At 43.7% G+C, this 15,475-nt stretch overlaps 2 protein-coding genes across 2 annotated transcripts in view; one reads left to right on the top strand and one right to left on the bottom strand.

The window, feature by feature from the left end:
- The window catches only part of RPAIN (RPA interacting protein), a 41,446-nt gene extending 32,700 nt beyond the window's left edge, over nucleotides 1-8,746 (bottom strand). The window contains exon 1 of the mRNA XM_069614601.1: nucleotides 8,472-8,746. Coding sequence (XP_069470702.1) covers nucleotides 8,472-8,543 — 72 coding nt within the window. The 5' untranslated portion in view covers nucleotides 8,544-8,746. The remainder of the gene's footprint in view (nucleotides 1-8,471) is intronic.
- Nucleotides 8,747-9,109: 363 nt separating this feature from the next.
- Nucleotides 9,110-15,475, top strand: part of NUP88 (nucleoporin 88) — a 405,331-nt gene continuing 398,965 nt past the window's right edge. The window contains exon 1 of the mRNA XM_069614602.1: nucleotides 9,110-9,602. Within this exon, the coding sequence (XP_069470703.1) occupies nucleotides 9,375-9,602 (228 nt within the window). The 5' untranslated portion in view covers nucleotides 9,110-9,374. The remainder of the gene's footprint in view (nucleotides 9,603-15,475) is intronic.

A 15,475-nucleotide genomic window follows, 5' to 3' on the forward strand; every position in this document is an offset into this window, starting at 1 on the left:
TTGAGCTGTGTGGAGTGTGCCCGGGGGTGGCAGCCCTGGTGTCCTAGGGTGCAGACTAGGACGGGAGGATGTTTGTGCACTGAGGGTTGAGGAGTGTTAGGTAGTTATCTATTGGGGACGCTGGGTCGTGGCAGGACCTAGGTTCTAAGGGGCAGCTTGGAACAGGTGGAGGTGCGTAGTTTTTATTTTGTTTCTCGAAGGTTGTCCAGTTCTGTTTTTGGAAGGAGTGAGCCCTTTGTAGAATGCGTTGGGTTCCTCTCTGTTTTGTTATAAAGGGAGGAGTGGAAGTGGTGTAGAGTTGGGCGTAGGACTTGGTAGACACTTATGTGTCAAGTTGCCCAACGAGTTGGCACAGTGTTAGTATCTTGGGGGTGCCATGTAGGTTTTATTGGGTTCTTACTCCTTTGGTGGAGCACTTTCCTGTTCCTTGGAGTGTCGGGGTTTTGGTGTTCTCTGGGGGCAGTTTCTTGTCGCCAGTGGTGTAACTAGTTGGAGCATTACGTGCTGGCCACACGTATATGCAGGGGTTTTTGTCTGGTGATGGTTTAGGTGTGATCATTCTCTGTTTCCAACAAAGTAAAGGAGGGAGAAGTGTTGTAATGTGCTTACTAGCTGAGTGGATGACATCACTGCTGAATGGAATGTAGTGATGTCAGTGTGAGTGGAGTGTTGGTGTGTGAGGGTTCTAAGCTTGGCAGTTGGAGTTATGCTGACTTGGAAAGGACATGCAAATGTTTTGTTCCTGGGATTGAACTACAATAAATCTACTTAATAACTTACCTGCTGGCTCGGGTGTTCATCAGCTTCCAAGTTATTACAACAGGCAGGGCCACCTAGTCCATCTGTCGTGGTCAGTTACCATGCCTGACGCAACACCATACAAAGCACTTACCGCAGTCAGAGCTGAAGACATGACATGTCTACTTCTCAGAGCACATGGGGCAAGCATAAACTACACCGACGGCAGCAAACTCCACAGGAGCTTTGCACTGAAAAGGGAGTGCCTTTTTGCCCTTTATCTCACTAATGTCTTACTTCAGAAGTACACACAAACGTTGCGTTGTTGCTCATTTTATGGCTGGAGTAGGAAGAACTACAGGCGATATTGTAGATCAGTACGAAATTGATATCAAATGCCAACCAAGAAATGGTGTATTAGCAGGCTGCCATTAAGTTTTAGAAAAACAATGCAAGTCTCATTCCATCACAATCATAGAAACAAAGCGCTTTATAAATTAGAAATAAGATACAAATAATGCGGTCTTTCCAAGAAAGCAGCAATTAATTTCTATTCTAGCGCAGGTTACCAGGACGATCACAGCAACTACCAATGTGGCCACTGCGATGCGAGATTGCATGATGCAACACTAGGTTTACGTCTACAGAAAGCTTCCATTCAACGTAAAGTAACTCATTGCAAACAGTCACCAAGGTTTATTAATGCAATCTTGCATTGTGCCTGCCATGTTATATACTGCTCCGTTACACAATGGTCGCCATGTTGATGCCGGACACTAGTCAGTTCCGTCAGTGTCGTGATGGGAATACTAGAAGCAGTCTGTACTCACAGTGGTCGAAGACAGCGGGAACAGTGTTCCACTACTTTTTTTTTTTTTTAAATAAAGTTAACAGTTCCACTACTTTTTGCAACCATTTAAAAAAAAAAATTAAGCATTTTAATCATGTCACATTTTCGCATATATTATACACATACGTGTTATCTCAGATGTTAAGAAAAAGCTGTAGTTTTTAGTAAACATTTTGGTTAAACTTCAACTTGCCACCTTCCACCCTCCCCCTCACCCCCTTGGGACAAAACGAGCCTAGACTTAGGTTCTCAGCGCCGATTACACTTATTCCCGATTCCAGAACTGTTGAAGTTAAAGCACACTTTAGCCACTTACTACCCGATGGCAGTTAACCGACATCCGTTTCAACTCGATCAGCATTACTGGAACCCTTGACAAATGTGTTGCACCTCGCTTCATGCCGCTGTCCCTTGCCGGGGTCACGGTGCCACTACTTTCAGTAACCCATCAACATTGGTTGTACGGCCTTTAAGATCCTGAATTCATTCAGAGTAAAGGAAGACTGCTCCCTACGGTGTCGTGGATGAGACAACACTGGATTGGTTGGGAGAAAAGGCAAATCTAGAACTGGGCCAGCTGGGTCTATACACTATTCTCGTAAGCATTTTTTTAACTATATATTCCGGTACCATTGTTTCATATTTAGGGTTGAGAAGGGGGCCATTCTAGCACTCGTATGTTGGTTGGGAGTAAAGCTTGCCCTTTCCACATCTATAAGCCTGTGTAATTTGTCTACAGGAACGGTACACTGGAAGGGGCAGGCAATTCCAACATAATGCCCTCAATAGTGGCCCTTCCAAAATTCAGGCCAGTCTCCTGTAGTCTGAACATGGACGATAGCTGGAGTGCGCTACTTGCCCATAGGTGCAATAGAATTTACAGCTGCCACACCTAGATAAGAGGCAATCAAGATGCAATACCAGGGTCACCGATGTAGATGGACATGGCCCTCATTTAGGATTAGGAAATGTTGCCTCAATTCCATTTTTCCGATTTTACCTCGAAAAGCAGACGGGGAGGGTGTGTACATCATACCCATACTTACCATCTATAGTTTTGAGGAGCAAAAACAATGGCAAAGTAGCATTCGGCCCTCATTTCCTTTGTATTTGGAGAGGAGAACATACGTTGGCGTTTGATTTGCTACCTGGCTGTGGCTCAGCCGAACACCACTCCCTTGCTGCTACATGGGCATATAGTGCATACCGGCCTCCGAGGGTAGACTTACACAAAAGACACGGGCCAAAACTGGGATAGTTGGTGGCCATTATAATTTGGTTGAATGTAGCTTGACAACATGAACATTGTAGTGGAAGTGACAATTACATGCTTTATTATAGGCCTTTAAATGACCACTGTTCCAATGGAGCCTTCAGCAGGATGCATACATCTCACTGGACCGAGCAGCTGGTCTCTATGTCAACATGGACAACCTGTAATTTGATAGCAGGAAGCAAACTCTCCCGGGACAGGTAAAACTGAGGGGGTTAAAGTTCGAGTTGCAAGTGACCAGCCAGGCATAAAAAGGCACGCGGTATAATCCCGAGATTGGTTTATAGGAAGCTGAATCAAAAGCCCCTTGCCGGTGCATTCATAACCCAGTCTCACTTAGCTACAGGCAATAAGAAAGTTGGATGTCTTGTTGATTTCCCAGCAGTGAAACCATGCCGTCATGCTGAGCCTTTTCTTGGGAATTATTGATTCTAGTATGGAGGCATTTAGTCTAAAATCACAAAAGACCGCAAAAGTGCACTTTCGGTAATTTCTGGGGGCTACATTTGTCATTAACAGAATACCCATTATTAGACTACAGTGCTTAGAAGCGGAATAAGTTAAAGGTTAGGACATTACTATTGTATTATATTTAGAGGGGGCGGGGTAGATGTTTTCTATAGCACAGAGTTAACCAATAACAGGATTGTAGTCCAAGAGGAGAGCTCATCAAGTTGGAAGCTCTGTGCTAATCACCACGTTTAAATACCCGCTGGGGCTACTTAACTCCTCATCGGGTCAAGTTGAAGATCAACTATTGTTACCGATATTGGCAGCCAGGGGGAATCTGCATTAAAACCTATAGAGAAAACTATTCTAGCTGAATTCAGGCAAACATAGGCCACAGCAACATGAAAGCGTTCAACAATCAGGTTAATAACGGACAAGTACTAGGCCCGTTCTAGTCTGTTGTACGTACACAAATCTTACTGTTAAGTGCACCCTTGTGCAAAAAAGAAACCACACACTGGTCGACGGTGTGCAAAAATTATATAATTGTTCTGAAGCCCCCTCCCTCCCCCGATCAGTAGAAAACACTACATTGTGGGATGTTTTTATCCACGCATCCAAGCCCTACCTCAAAACTGTGCAGTACTGACATGGAAAACATCATGATGGCCAGAGCTTCCCAGAAAATGCACAGGGAAATGCATGAAGAATAGGCTGCCACGCATTTTTGCCGATGTTGTGGGCACAGAAGGACACTGCCTAAAACCACCATTGGACTACCCACACAGTAGTCTGAAACCATTGGGAATGGCAATGCTGATTGCCAAAAGCAAACCCCTAACTGTTGGGAATTCATTTTCTTAAATCCCAAAAAGAGGTGCAGTACCAGTACTCACCACTATCAAAAAGCCGGCGTTTTAAAACACCAGATTTTATTTTTTTTGTGTAAAACTGAATAAATGAACCCAAGGCAAGCCAAAGAAAGACTTACTGAGAGGTGGATCCAATGTAAAGTTATATTCTGAAGTGACTTGAAGGTTTATAACAAGACTGGCTGAGCTGTGGATTTCAGCAGTTTAAGTAAATTTGGACTGAAAGACACTAAAAATCTAAATGTTTAAATTGACCGAGTGACCTACTTTTGAGTGTCACATAGGTTTCAATTGTTTAAATGTCATAGTTTTAAACTTAGAATCAGCATTCTAGCTGCATATGTAAAAATGTTTAGTTTTATTTGAATGCAGAAAACTGGGGAACAGAAATGACATGTAGCTAAAAACTGGCTTAAGAGATTCCAATTTTGCCTGGCAACTACCCCCCATCAGGAGTGAAACTTGAGTCACAGCTGTGTTCCCAGGCCTATCTGCCTGTTGCTGGCCACACTAAGGATATGCCATCTCTCTGATAATTGAATTAAGGGGAGCCCCCACAGAATACAGGAGCTCTGAACAAAGCCCTGTCCTGACTCCGGCAAATGTTTTATTGGCGGGAGTCGTAAATGGAGCTTCCTCCTGGAAGGACAGGGGAGGGGCACTGCCTGTGAGAGCAAGCTGGCTTGGCAGAACTGGAAAAACCAGAAATTCAACCTTGTGCTGGGGGGAAACCACACCCCTTTGTGGCCAGAACATAACTCTAAAAAGATGAATAACTCATAGTACGGACTTGTGAAAATTATTTAAATGACACCATAATCCTTGTGATTTTTCTGCCCACATTTTAAGACGTGTTAGGACCCGGTGGTATGTTCAGGGGGGTTTTAGCGGAAAAGAGGATATTACTCAAAATGTGTGCATGTGAAAAATCTGACACTTCATCAACTAATGTCCATACTCCTTGCGCACATGTGTGTAAATTTGGGGTAATGTCCGGTATTGCAAACCAGTTAAAAAGTGCAAAATATTGCCATTTCTGAATGCAAGCTCTCAGGAAGAGCAGATTTGGACAGGGTATACCTCCTGTAATGCATGATGGGTGCATATGATTTTAAAACAATATGTACCTCTGCAAATATGTATTTGGTTCAAATCTAGATTTGTGTGCAAGTTGACAGGAGGAGTGGACTTTCTGCAGGCTGTAAAATGACATCACTCTGACACAACTTAGCTCCCCCCAATCAGGGGAGAAATGAAAGCTTGGCCAATGACAAGTGGAGAGGGGTAGAGCCTAGTGATGCTGCACACACACCCATTTTAAAAACAGATAAAATCAGACAGACAGGACAGATAGGGACCTTCAAATCCATTTGCAGCTGGAAGCTCTGCCGGAAAATGCATACTTTACCTCCATCAACCTTCAGAGAGCCAACCTAGAGACTTCAATCTATCCACCTTCAGAGACCCAGACCAGACCAGAGGCAGAGTAGAGCTGACCCAGACCGTTGTTAGCAGAACCAGAGAGCTGAACCGGAGTCCAGTCCAAAACCTGACCAGATCCGTGGCGAGGCCCATTCTATTTCTAAATATATTGTGAGTACATAGTAGAACTGTGCAGAACCAATCTCTTAGTTAAAATAATATAATTCAATCTATTTTAACCTAATTAGAACTGCCTCCTAACTGTCACTTGTCATTTCCCAGTTGCTAGCTGTCACTTGTCTTTCTGAACTTTAAAATTTCAAATCTGAAAAACGACCTTTATTTAATTGCTCATATCTCCGTGACCGTTTGTCCTAGAGACTTGCAGTAACTTTCATCTGGAAGCTGAGATCCGAGGCTGTCCTAGGACCCCAAAACGATATTGATAGTCCTTGTAGTTCCTCTGTAATCGCGCCTGGCGCACTCGGAAAAATCTGCCGCGATTTGACATTTTGCCGCGATTTGCAAGTTTCTCCACGTGTAAAAATCTGCTGCTTGCCTTCCGTTAAAGAAAAAATTTGTTTAACCTGCCAATCATTCCTAAATCATTGCTAGGGTGAGCCTGGACTAATATTAACTAGATACCACTCAGCCTGAACCTCTAGAGGGAATTAAAAGCATTTTAGCATATTTTTCACTTCATTGCCAGCACAAATAAAAGCATTTTGGGCCTGTGTTTCAAACTTCTGTAGTCTAAGCTTGCTGGGGTGAACTGAATCACATTTGATTGCATCTCTGAGAACTGTGTGCCTTCCTTCCATTTCCTTGCATTGCATAAAAAAGAGGGGGGGAATTGTCCACGAAAGTGATTACATTGTCTTTTGCTGAAATCCTATCAAGTTATTTTCTGTACTGCATTTCATTCCACATTGCATCCATTTGAAACCATAAAAGTATTGTTGCTATCTTATCCATTTCCTGTCAACTCCTTAGTGATTAAAAAGAAGTGTGCTAGTGCCAGACTATCCATTATTGATTACTGATCAGATTAAGTGTGATATTCAATTATTAAATGATTATAAAGTGTGATAATTTAAACATAGTTTAAATTATCACAAACCTTTTTAACTTGCAAAACAGAACTACTTCTTGGCTCAGTGGGGTTAGGAGGATTCCAAGAGAGGGGTGTTATATAGGGGTAGTCATCCAGAACGCATGAACTGGACATAAAGATATATCAATAAGGGTTTCCATTCAGTATCCCAGACTAGGCATTGACTTAGCTGTAGTGTTGAATTGAATCCTCTTACAACATATACCTTGAAAAGCTGACATGTTTGTGCTCACTCCAGAAAACGAGTTTGATGCCACAGACTCCAATACAGACACACTGAAATCAAAGGTTAGCGTGGGTCTCTGCGAGAACAGTCAAGAGGGCCACGCAGGAGATACAAGGTGTTGCAGCTCCACTGTGGCCAGTCTTTCCAGAAATGGCACCTTTTTACCAAAGATATGTTGGGAAATGCAGGGGGTAGGTTTGGGAGAGGAAACGCGAGCTGGGATTTGCCGCATTTTGTGGTAGAGTAAAAACACATGTAACCAGCTACCACCATCCAGCCAACGTTTGCGGAGCTCTCAAGTCCCCCCCCCCCCCCCATGCATGCTTCAGTAGGGCACAATCTAATTTGTTCATGTTGATTTCTGGGATTTTCAGTCTTTAGTTTGACATGGGAAAAGCCACACTAAAAGTTTCAGAAAGAAAATCAGGAAGACGTGGGAAACTTGAGCACCAATATTTTTTTGCAAGTAACCATTGTATTGGTGGCTGCAGCAGACACGGTGTGGGGATGGGTGCCATTGCCTGGCCAGCCACAGCTCCTGTTAAGTGCTGTTTTTTTGTATGGTGTACTCTGCAGTTCAACGTCCCAATGATTCTCAAGCAGACTAATCCTAAATAAATTGAATCGCAACGTATAGACCTTTTTAAAGCCGCCTTTTCACTCAGCCTGATTGATTGGGGGCGGCGAAATAAATGAAGCTCCTTTGCTCATATTTGAACAAAAATAAGTAAAAAAGGACGCATAGACATTTCAGCAAGGACTACAGCCCATTCGGTCTCAATGGGTTTGCCAAGTCTTTGTAGTCGTACAACCCATAGACTTGTCTGCCGATGCACCCAGATATCCGGTTGTCCCGTGCCCGATGCAGACATAAGTCACCAGCTCCCTGGCTTTATTCATTGTAACGCCGAATTGTCTTCTGGTGTCGCATAGCGCAGTGCAGCACATAAGAAAACCGAAACGTTTACCACCACAAGATACTCCCGGGTCATGCCTTGCCAGTGGTCGAAGTGGGCGGGAACTGTGCTCCTCTACTTTTTTAATGAAGTTTCACAGTTCCTTAAAAAGCAACCGTTCCGTTTTGAAATAAGCGTGTAGGAAGTAGATGAAACTTGCACTTTCAGTGCACTGCACGGAACAACCTTTAAACAGCAGGTGCATGTGCCTGGGGATTGTACTGTGCGTGGCTATGGGGGTTGGGGGGGGAGTGGGGCAAGCCAGCAGGGGACATAGTCCCACTACTTCTTTCCATGCACTTCAGTCACTGGAACATCCGAACATGTGACTGCTATAACGACATATCCAGAACAGAGACCGTCCTGCAAGTTTAATCAGTGCAAAACAGCAGAACCCGAATGCGATCAGTGGAACGCCCGGACCAAGCAAAGGAAGTTTGAGAAACTTACACCCAGGGGCTGCGTTACCCGCACGTTTACTTTCGAAACCCGGGAGAGGAGGAGGTGGGGCTGTGGGACCGCGACAGCTAGACCATATGAAACATGCACCGACTGCTCATATGAACCCACCTTCCTGTACGTCTCCTTCCAGTGGGGCGAGCTGGCCTTATACAGCGACCGATGCTTCAAGGAGGCTTCCATGTTCCAACACCCGAAAACCCTTGCTCACCAACCAGGACCGATACTACTCTGCGGCTATTTAAGAGACTCTGTTGCTGGAGGTGGGCGGGGCTCTGCTCGCGTGAAATTGCGGGATCAGGTGTCCCGCAGGCTAGTATTCTGCACTCTATGGGTTATGTGAATAGCTGTTCTTTATAGGCGGCTTCTGGAAAATAAGGAGACATAAAAAAATGGGCGAGGCGCTAAAGTTCTCTTTCGCTCCGTGTACATCATCGAACACACAGACTCGGCTATACGGAAGTCGAATGTTCGCACTATACAGGAAGATTGACAGTTTCCTAGAAATATGAATAGTCTGCTGAGTGTGCAAGTTCGGACACTTTATAATTTATTACGCAGCGACATACATTATAAACACTATAAAACAATTAACAAAAAGGGACATGGTGTTCTGGTAAATTAGCCCTTTGCTATTTCAAGGCGAAGATCTTGTACAAATAAAAAAGATTTTTCACATGTGGATGCCCCCAATTTAGTAACATTTAAACAGCAGGCAAATAAAGGTCCTCCCGCACGCCACACCCCCTACAGGTTTTCCGCTTCGCGAATTTAGAGAACCACTAGTCTAACATGGCCGCCGGTTTTTCGAGCAGCCTGGACGTTCGAACTCGCCCTTCTTTTCTGTTTATCGTTCCCTTCGCATGTGTCTCCACCGTGTGGTTTCCCCTGTTGGCTGTGGGCCGTATGACGTCAGTCTGTTGATTGTGATGTCACGCACCGCCTGTAGTACTGGATTGTAATTGGTCCCGCGCAGCCTTTAGTGACCGCCGTTTGGCATCAGCTCTAGGTGCCATGGCGAGTCGCTGCGGCCAGCAGTGGCGGGATGCTTTGGCCAACCATGTGGTGTTTGTGCGGCTAAGGGAGCAGGCGGGAAGTCGCCGCCCGGGCCGGGCCCTAATCCGCAACCTGATGCTCACCCTTGGAGACGACTTGTGTGTGTGGGATGGGGAGCGAGCTGGGCTGCACTGTGTGAGCCTGAAAGGGCTGACCGGAGACGAACCCGAGCTCTCCAGTTACCAGGTACGTTCTCTTAGCTTAGAACCGAGCCTCCCCTTTATTAATGGCATATTTTACATTATGTTCTCACTTCCTCTCTAGATTACGGTACAGTTCAGGCTAAATCTCACGTGTTTTGTCTCACCCGGAGAACGAGCGAGCTTTGAGAATATAATGCCCCTTTATCATGCACTACATGCAGATGCCATACGCCTCTGTCAATGTCAAGTGGCCGTAGGTTGGACCAAAAGTATTAATGCGGACCCCGTAGTAGACGTGTTTCCGCGTTCGATCTGGGCGCAGGCTGTTATTATTGCACAGAGGAGATGCACTTGGTATTTCGCAGGGCACTGCTTTTTTTTACTGGCGGGATTACATAATGTCAACTGCTTTGAAAACATTTGCTGAAACTTTTTTACAGTCCACCTAAGTGTGTTACATCTCATGGATCAAGCGAGAGACGATTTCTCACATGGTGGCTAGTGTAATCGTTAACCCGAATCGTCCCTGCAGAGAACCCTCTTTTAACGTTGTACAAATCCCAAAAGCCATACTTTTTCACCACCACCCTTTCAAGTGCGCTGTTTTTTTTACAGTTATTCTTGAAGCTGATTGTTGTTGGCGTTCCGTTTTTGACAGATGCTGAGTCCCAAAATGAACCGGTATTGCCAATGGCAATAGTTAGGGTGTTTACTGTTCATTGCATTATGCGTTTATAGGCACTAGCGTGCAAAGAGGAGAGTGCACAGTTTAAAAAGTTTAAAGGCACAGGCTGGGTACACGCACACACAGCGTAGCAGAAGAACCCGAATCCAAGGGGCTATGGAAAGATACATCCATCACAGGTCCCCGCGCAGAGGCACGAGCAGGCCTGATTGCTAGGAATTTTTGTTCAATTCGTATGAAAGCTAGCGAGCCCTGAAAGCGTGAGTTTAAATGTGGAAGTCGAAACTGTATGCATTTTGTGAGACTGCAGGCGTTGGTATAGTACACCACTCCCGATCATACCATAGCTTAGTATAGACCAACATAACATAAACTCTGTTACTCAAGCTGGTATCTTAACGTGATTAGTTGTACTTGTTCTTTATTAAATGTAAATCATGCTCTTAGCTTGTACAATAACTCTCTTCATATGTATGACAATATGCTATGTTATATTTGCTGCTTCCATAGCAGGTGTAATCAAAATCGGAGCTGGTAGGAAATAGAAGTGATATTAAATATATTAACTTGCTACCTTCAAATGTCAGTTTCGTATTTCTTAATAATGCATCAGAATGATGTCTCTCTGAGTTCAAAAAGAACTTCACAACATTTTCCTAGCTTTATTTTGTCAAGTATGTCAAGGGGTGCGAACACTCAAGGAAACAGTCCTAGCGCTAGAACGAACACCTAGGGACACCCTATACCATAGAATACGACTTTTGGTTCTGTGCCTGCTTCACACAGCCCTACTTGGGGTGTAGGGAGGGGGCAAAAATCACACCCTATGGGGGAAATTAAGTCATTGCAGGATGGCCTTATGGATGGCCTTATGGATGGCCTTATTGTGCGTTAGAGCCTACTTACCTGGGATGGTTTCAGGCAGTGAGAATAAACAATTTTGCAGGTCTCCCAATGTTAACAAAATTACAGGGTTCCAGTCCTGGTGGAAAAAAAAAAGTGGGAGCGGCTTAAGAATATACGCATAGCAGCTGGGTACATAGGTGCAGAGGGTGCCATTGCAGCCATTCTCCTTGAACAACCGGGCCAAGAGTGTAATTTTGCCCCTCTGGAGATTCCCCAAAGTATTTGCATGCAGCAACCAAAAAGGAAAAATAAAGTCCGGACTAAGTGATGTGCTCCTCCAAATCACTGGGTGTGGCATGACTTCTGTCTTTTCCTATACTGAGTTCAGGCTGGCTGACGTGTTGGCAGGCATCTTGCACAATTATCAAGTGCTGCTCCCTTGAAAATGTTAAGGGAGTCTCATCAATGTACACCCTGATCCTTCTAAATTCAACTTTGCACAGAGAGGATATTAGGCACACTTCTAAATTCAACCAGGGCACGCTATTAGGCACACTTCTAAATTCAACTTTGCACAGAGAGGATATTAGGCACACTTCTAAATTCAACCAGGGCACGCTATTAGGCACACTTCTAAATTCAACTTTGCACAGAGAGGATATTAGGCACACTTCTAAAGTCAACGGAGAATTCCCACTTTCTAAATGCAACTATACCACAGGGATGCTGTAAAGGCGCCCTTCTAAATGCAATGCTGGCACAGTATGAAGATTTTTACAATAGTTTAGCTTCTAGGGTTGAGTGGTAGGGCAGTATGGCGTGAAGTAATTGCTTCTGACCACGCCCTTGCCACACTTACATATTGTTGGTTTCTTGCTTCTCCTGCTGATACCTACAGAGCAGAACCGACCAAAGGTTACTTGAGGTCTCAAGAGGATCACTTCATAGCAGGAAAATCAAGAAATAAGGACTGAGCGAAAACCCAGACGAAGGCAAGTCATGCCGAGGTCGTACCAGCTGAAATAGCCCAACAGTGGATACAATTAATGAAGAGAAGAACAGAGTATCCTATGCTGAAAGGTCAATATAAGCCACAGAAGAAAAGATGGCTGACAAAATGTAAATCAAATACACTAATTACATGGAGAATAAGACGATTTCAATGTGTCAAAATCACGTGACCAAACAAGCAGAAGGGATGAAAATTTCACACCTACGCATGGATTTGTGCCATGGCCAGACACCTTAACTTTTCCAGATCAAGAAGCAGTGTCAAGGCCAAAATACAAAGAAATAATTGACACATGACCACTGAACCTCCCTCCAATAATTACAACAAACTCCTTGCACGCTGCTAGGCCAGCGGGAAAGTAGCAGTGGGGTCGTTCTCAACCCAATCGTAGTGAACCAAGTAATCTAGGTCCTATAGTTAGTAGAATCAACGAGACATCGTACTTTTAGTGACGTCTACAGTAGCCATTTTGAAGGAAGGGCTTAGATGCCCCACATGACACTGTTTATCCAATCCCCTCACTTCATGACCATATACCGATATAGCACCTATATCAAAGTTACCTTCCTAGAACCAATAGAATTCCATGCAACTTTTTAAGCGTTACACGTCAGTGATGACGAGTTTTTAGTATAAATGATGTGTTTTTTATTAAATGAATTGGAGTTGAAGCGAGAAGGACGATCGAGCGATTGCTGATATCCATTAACTCCCCTTTTTTTGTACTTGTCATTTAACGGACTCCCTTTGCCAAACAATTGAGTTGTCATTATTTATTTGATGCAAGAGTATGAATGTGCATCCCCATCCATCTCACAGGTACTGCTGCCTCATCTGGAAGTGCTATTGGGTAACCCCAAGCTCTATGGGCCGGTTGGAGTCCTAGTGCACACATTTAATAGGCCACAAGACATATCAACATTAATAGACCGACAACACGTAGAGAACATACAGGAAAACAGAAGCAGAAACAGTTGGGAACTTAATGCATTACTCAAGTGGTTTTCTGTACCGAAGGTGGAGCTATGCAATTCATAACCCTGCAATCCTTCTGTAAACCCTGGAAGTCATTACATTATTATCATATGCCGTTAGTTTTAAATGTTCATATGGGCATAGTGGCTATATTGGAATATAATCCTTCTTAAGAACCACAGGACTTCACATACAGTGAATTACAGTGCCACCAAATGTTATGAATTGCAGGGCTCCACGTACGGTGTCTATAACACAAAACAAAGGAGCTAATGCAATGGTGATATTGAATTTAAAATAAATTTAATATGGGTTTGCATTAAGTTCACAACTATTTCTGCTTATTTTTTCCTATATGTTCTCTACGTTTTGCCGGTGTATTGATGTTATGTCTTGCGGGGATTACATGTAAAATTTCAATTATAACAAATGTGCACACAATGGTATTCCCAACCTTATGACAAAATTGTGTTAACGTTATTAATTGCTGTGCTTACAATGATGGAGCCTGTAAACGACGACTATAAGGGTCTCTGATGATTGATAAACATAACACACTGTTGTTTTTAATCGCAGGAATGGGAATGTGCTTTATTGGGGGTTAAATGTGATGATTACACTAATCAGGTGAGAATTATAGGCCCCGATGAAGGACTGAGTTAAGTCCGCAATGCATTGGCAAAGTCCTTATCTGCACTCAAATTTAATCTAATAAATTGTATCTTGGAAAAGAAAAGCAATCAAGAATACAATTTTAGTCACACCAAGAAATAATAACGATAAACTAGATTTAAAAACCTTTGAAAAAATGTCTTAAAACCACAGCCTTGGATATTGGGTTGTGCAACCCACACCGAAGGCTAGCGTGCCTAGGTCTGTTTTTTTTCTGCTTTTTGAATGGGCCCAGCACAGTGGTACGGACTAATGGGTCTGCACCCCACTAACATGAAGTACCTATCTAAAGGAAAGTACATGAAAGCAACCGAAATAAAGCTTAAAAAAGAAATCGGCAGTGCCAGCTCATACAGCTTACAAATCTAGGTTCTGGTCAATTGCCTGACTTTGCCTGACCCTTGGGTTGGGGCATGTCTGGTAAACAGTTTTATTAGTCTGTTGTCTTTCACAGGGTTTGTGAAGCAAATGGAAATTACCTGGATTATTGTCATAAATAAGGGGGGGTTGTGGGAACAGTAGTTTTTTATCTGAGCAGGCTGGGAGTGCGGGAGATAGTAATCAGAGGGAAGGAACAGAGAATGAGTGGAGCGTTTGGGGAGTACATACCAGAACAGGGGTTCTGGGAGAGGTAGTTTCCGAGTGTAACAGGGTTTGGGCTCCTAGTGGATTTACCAGACATGTAGTTGGATTTTATTAAGGGAGCTTCTTTGGGTGTGAAGTGGAATAACCCAAAAAACTCGGGGACTTTGTCCCCCTCACCACCTTCCTCTGTATAATACTGCGTCTCCCTTTTGGCTATTACCCTGGGTTCCCCTACCCATGTGATCGTATTCCCCTAGGGTTGGAATCTGAGAGGACAAGTTCGTCCATGGTCACCTGATTAAAGGGATTCCTGGGATCTTCTCTGCAGAATACCCTCGAGTTTCTCACAGGATCATTCCTTTATTGGAAGTGGAATTTATTATCTTGCAGCAAATAGGTTCTCTGTAGTCATTGGAGGTAGATTTTCATGTCCTTTTTCCTTCATGTCCCTTTTTTCGTTTTTTTTTTTGGTTTTTTTTTTTTTTGCACCGTATTTCATTACTTGTACGACGCTTTGGATAAAGGTACCATATACATAAAATCTAAGTAATATAAACATTTCTTGGTAAGTATGTTCCTGAGGTATGTTTGTCTCCAGAAAAGGTTCTATTGGACCTCTTTAACTTGGTGGTTTGGGAGCAGGGGGGATCTAGGGTCAGGTGAGAGCACTTTGAATATTAATTATTTTATTTGCCTGTATATGCTGTAGCTATTTCCAATGCGCAACTTTGTTTTAAAGAATATATTTGTGCAGACCTATTGTATCGACCCTTCCCTTATTGTGTGATGGTCACAAATATTTACTGTACCTTTTTAAACCAGCTCATATCGTCTCGAGGGTTGCCTTGACCGTTCTTCCATTCTACCACTTGGAGAGTGAGGAACTCCAAGGATTTCCCCCGGTAATTGAAGGTTGATCTAAAATCACTAGAACACAACACTTTGAGCTTACCAGCACGAACCTGCATTCTTCTGATCAGCACTCGTCTACAAATCAGCAGCCTTGCAGCAGCTTCGCTTGGGCCTATGCTGTTACTGGCCCTGTATGCCCCCGAATGCGAGGCTGATGGCTGCATTGTTAACCATTTCATTGGTACTCCTAGCTGAGTTTGCTCTGATGGGATTCAAATCTGCAACTGCA

Source organism: Ambystoma mexicanum, chromosome 9, assembly GCF_040938575.1.
Source record: "Ambystoma mexicanum isolate Mex_15411 chromosome 9, UKY_AmexF1_1, whole genome shotgun sequence".
NCBI classification, from domain to species: domain Eukaryota; kingdom Metazoa; phylum Chordata; class Amphibia; order Caudata; family Ambystomatidae; genus Ambystoma; species Ambystoma mexicanum.